At 41.5% G+C, this 3,018-nt stretch overlaps 1 protein-coding gene across 1 annotated transcript in view; it reads left to right on the top strand.

Annotated features, from left to right (window-relative positions):
- The window catches only part of Siae (sialic acid acetylesterase), a 39,733-nt gene extending 37,012 nt beyond the window's left edge, over nt 1-2,721 (top strand). Inside the window, exon 10 of the mRNA XM_013346321.1 lies at nt 444-2,721. Within this exon, the coding sequence (XP_013201775.1) occupies nt 444-662 (219 nt within the window). The 3' untranslated portion in view covers nt 663-2,721. The remainder of the gene's footprint in view (nt 1-443) is intronic.
- Nucleotides 2,722-3,018: the final 297 nt, after the last annotated feature.

Raw genomic sequence — 3,018 nt, forward strand, 5'->3', positions numbered from 1 at the left:
TGCTCAGGGGTCCAGTCTCTGAAGCTGGACAATGGTCAGGGGTCCAGTCTCTGAAGCTGAACAATGCTCAGGGGTCCAGTCTCTGAAGCTGGACCATTCTTCCTTGTCTCCCCAGAAAGTTAATATTTTTCAATGGGTTTTAATTATTTAATCACTTGAACATTAAAATTTCTTTTTGGTGCTGAGATCAAACCCAGGGCCTTGTAAATGCTAGGCATAGGCGTTTTTACCAAGCTATAACTTTAGCCTACATGAACACTTACTATTAACCCGTGACTCCGTCACCAAACCCATCGAACTACTCTCTGGCTCAGAGTGGCTTATTTTTCCTCCTTTCTAGTATGTCTGAAAGAGTGGGTCTTTGTTTTTTTTTTCTTTTCTTTTTTTTTGGGGGGGGGTACACCCCTCTAACTTGCCTGGCCATTCTGTGTTTCTCTTATTAGATCTCCTGTTGCAGTGACCATCAGTGCAAATGGCTTCCAGCTCCTATGAACACGTTCTCCACCCAGACCCTGATCTTGGGTATCAATGCTTGTCTTGGCACCGTGGTTGCTGTTCGCTATGCCTGGACCACATGGCCCTGTGAATATAAGCAGTGTGCCATTTACCACCCTAGCAGTACCTTGCCAGCTCCTCCCTTCACTGCTCATATTACACAGTAGGTTCCTGGACTTAGGGCAGGGCTGTCAAAGAACATTTGTCACCTCTTAAATACAAGGGCATTTAGGAGTTTAAATGATGACAGCTATGGCTTTTAAGGGCAATTATCAGAAGTCTCATTGAATAGCTCCCAGCTACCGTATGGCTCTTCCTATATTCTGAGATGAGCATTGACCAACAGACACTTGAAAATACTTATCTTTGTCTTCTAGGCTGATCTAATTCTTAACTGCAGCATTGGGTCTTACCACCACCTACTTCCCTGATATAGGGAGTGAAATGCCCATTTATGCCCCTTCATCCAAAACTGAGAACCCTCAGGCATGTGAGAGATGTTGAAGGCTGCAGAGGCTGGTGCTTTGCGTGTTCTTTCCAAACCCCTGAAAATGGCTGGGGATGCTAAGAAGTTCCTATCTGTGGAACAGCTGTTTTTTGTGAAGCGTTACTACCTCATGACTAATCTTTCAGGTAACCTTAGACCATGTATTTGCATCCTCATTAAACTCCCAAAACTATCAGTATTCAGCACAAATCTTATTCTAAAATGAATCTTTGAGACATATCAGTCCTATGTTTCGGCATAATGGCAGGTGCTAAGGACAGGCCTTAAGGAATAAAGAGAGAGGGCCCAAAGGGTGGAGAAATCACAGGCATAGGGACACATGAAGGTAGATGTACTTGGGGCAAATAAGTCTCAGGTCCCTGAGAGCTAGAAGTTGACTAAGGCTAATCCCCATTGAAGAAAGAGTTTAGGTGAAAGAAAAGCCCCATGATAAGAATGAGTGCAGGCAAGGCAAAGGTGTTGGTGCAGTCTGCCAGCTGATTAGAGACAGCTGGCAACTCTGACAATTGCATCTAGTAGACATTGGTAATAAACCAAGCGTGCTGTGCACACCTTTAAGCCCAGCATTTGGGAGACAGAGATAGATGGAGCTCTTGAGTTCAAGTCCAGTTGGTCTACAGAGTAATTTCCAGAACAGCCAGAATTATCTAGAGAAACACTCTCTTGAATCCCCCCCAAAGAAATTGGAAATAAAAGTATTATAAATAGTGATATATCTATATATTCAGTCAGATTGTTAGTAAGAGATTCAGTGTCCTTGCAGCATGGAAAGGAGTACAAGTGTCACCTGCACGTAGCTCTTTTGTTTGGTGTGAGAAGTGGGAACTGAAGCAGTGAGCATTTCTTATTATTCTGTGGGGCTCCGGTGTTACTAGAAGCAGCAAGATTTGTCAGGAGTTTATTTGGTTAAAAACAAAAAACAAAACAAAACAAAAAACCAAACTATATATTCTGCAAGGGCCCTTGACTTGTGTGGATTTCTAGCCTGCATTTAATTCCTAATGCCCACATGCTGACCTCTCTGCATCTGGCCATATGAGAACATAAGCCCAGTAACCAACAGTTCTCAAGAAAAAGTCAAATCTACCTGCCCGGCCCTCTGCCAAACCCTGGTGTTAATCCCACCAAACAAGAGTAAGGACCGTTACCCAAATTCTTTGGTCAAATTATTCAAGCTTTATTTTCTGTGAGGCAGAGCTATCTCCCTAAAGTGGGGGTTTAAAGAAAACAGCATCGGACACAGGGAAGGGTTTATAAAGTTCAAAAACTGCAAGACTACATGGTTTTCCAGGATTGAGGGATTTCCAGAGGAATGTTGGTTACATAGGAATTTAGCTGAACATTTCAAAAATTATTTGGTAGAATATCTTATCAGGGTACATTCAGGGTGTGAGTCAAACTCCATAGAGTAGGGAGCATGTCCAATTCCAGAAACAGGCTAAAGCACGGTCAAGCTTGGATTCTGCAGCAAACAAACTTATTCTTAGGAACTTATTCTTACCTTGTAACAAAATGGCTTCCATACTTAAAATGAAATTGGGCTGGTTCATCACTGGTACACATGCTTATGTTGTTCTAATGTGGAGGCTGCCAGGAACCCTGAGCCCAGTGTCCTTTAACACCCAATAATTGGTACATACAGTGCAAACTTTGTTTCAGGTAAATCATGTGGCAATGAAGTCATTATGAATAAAATTTTAGTATTTGAAAAGTTTCAAACATTGTGTGCAGATTGTTTATTTCCCCAAATGGAAATAGTGTACAACTGTTTGAAAATTAATCATTTTCAATCATTTGGGTTAAAGGAGAGTGTAAAAACCAGTCCTGAATCATCACTCAAGGAGAAACACTGCTGTGCTGACTTTCGCCTGACTTGTACTGTATTTCATATGATATATATATGTAAATATATATACACACTGTAGTTGAAGCCAACCTTTCCATGTCTCATATGTTTTAGTGGGATGTGACCTTGAAAAGATTTGGGTGTTGACTCAAAGTTAAAGTTTTTTTTG

This window comes from Microtus ochrogaster, chromosome 5, assembly GCF_000317375.1.
Source record: "Microtus ochrogaster isolate Prairie Vole_2 chromosome 5, MicOch1.0, whole genome shotgun sequence".
Lineage (NCBI taxonomy): Eukaryota > Metazoa > Chordata > Mammalia > Rodentia > Cricetidae > Microtus > Microtus ochrogaster.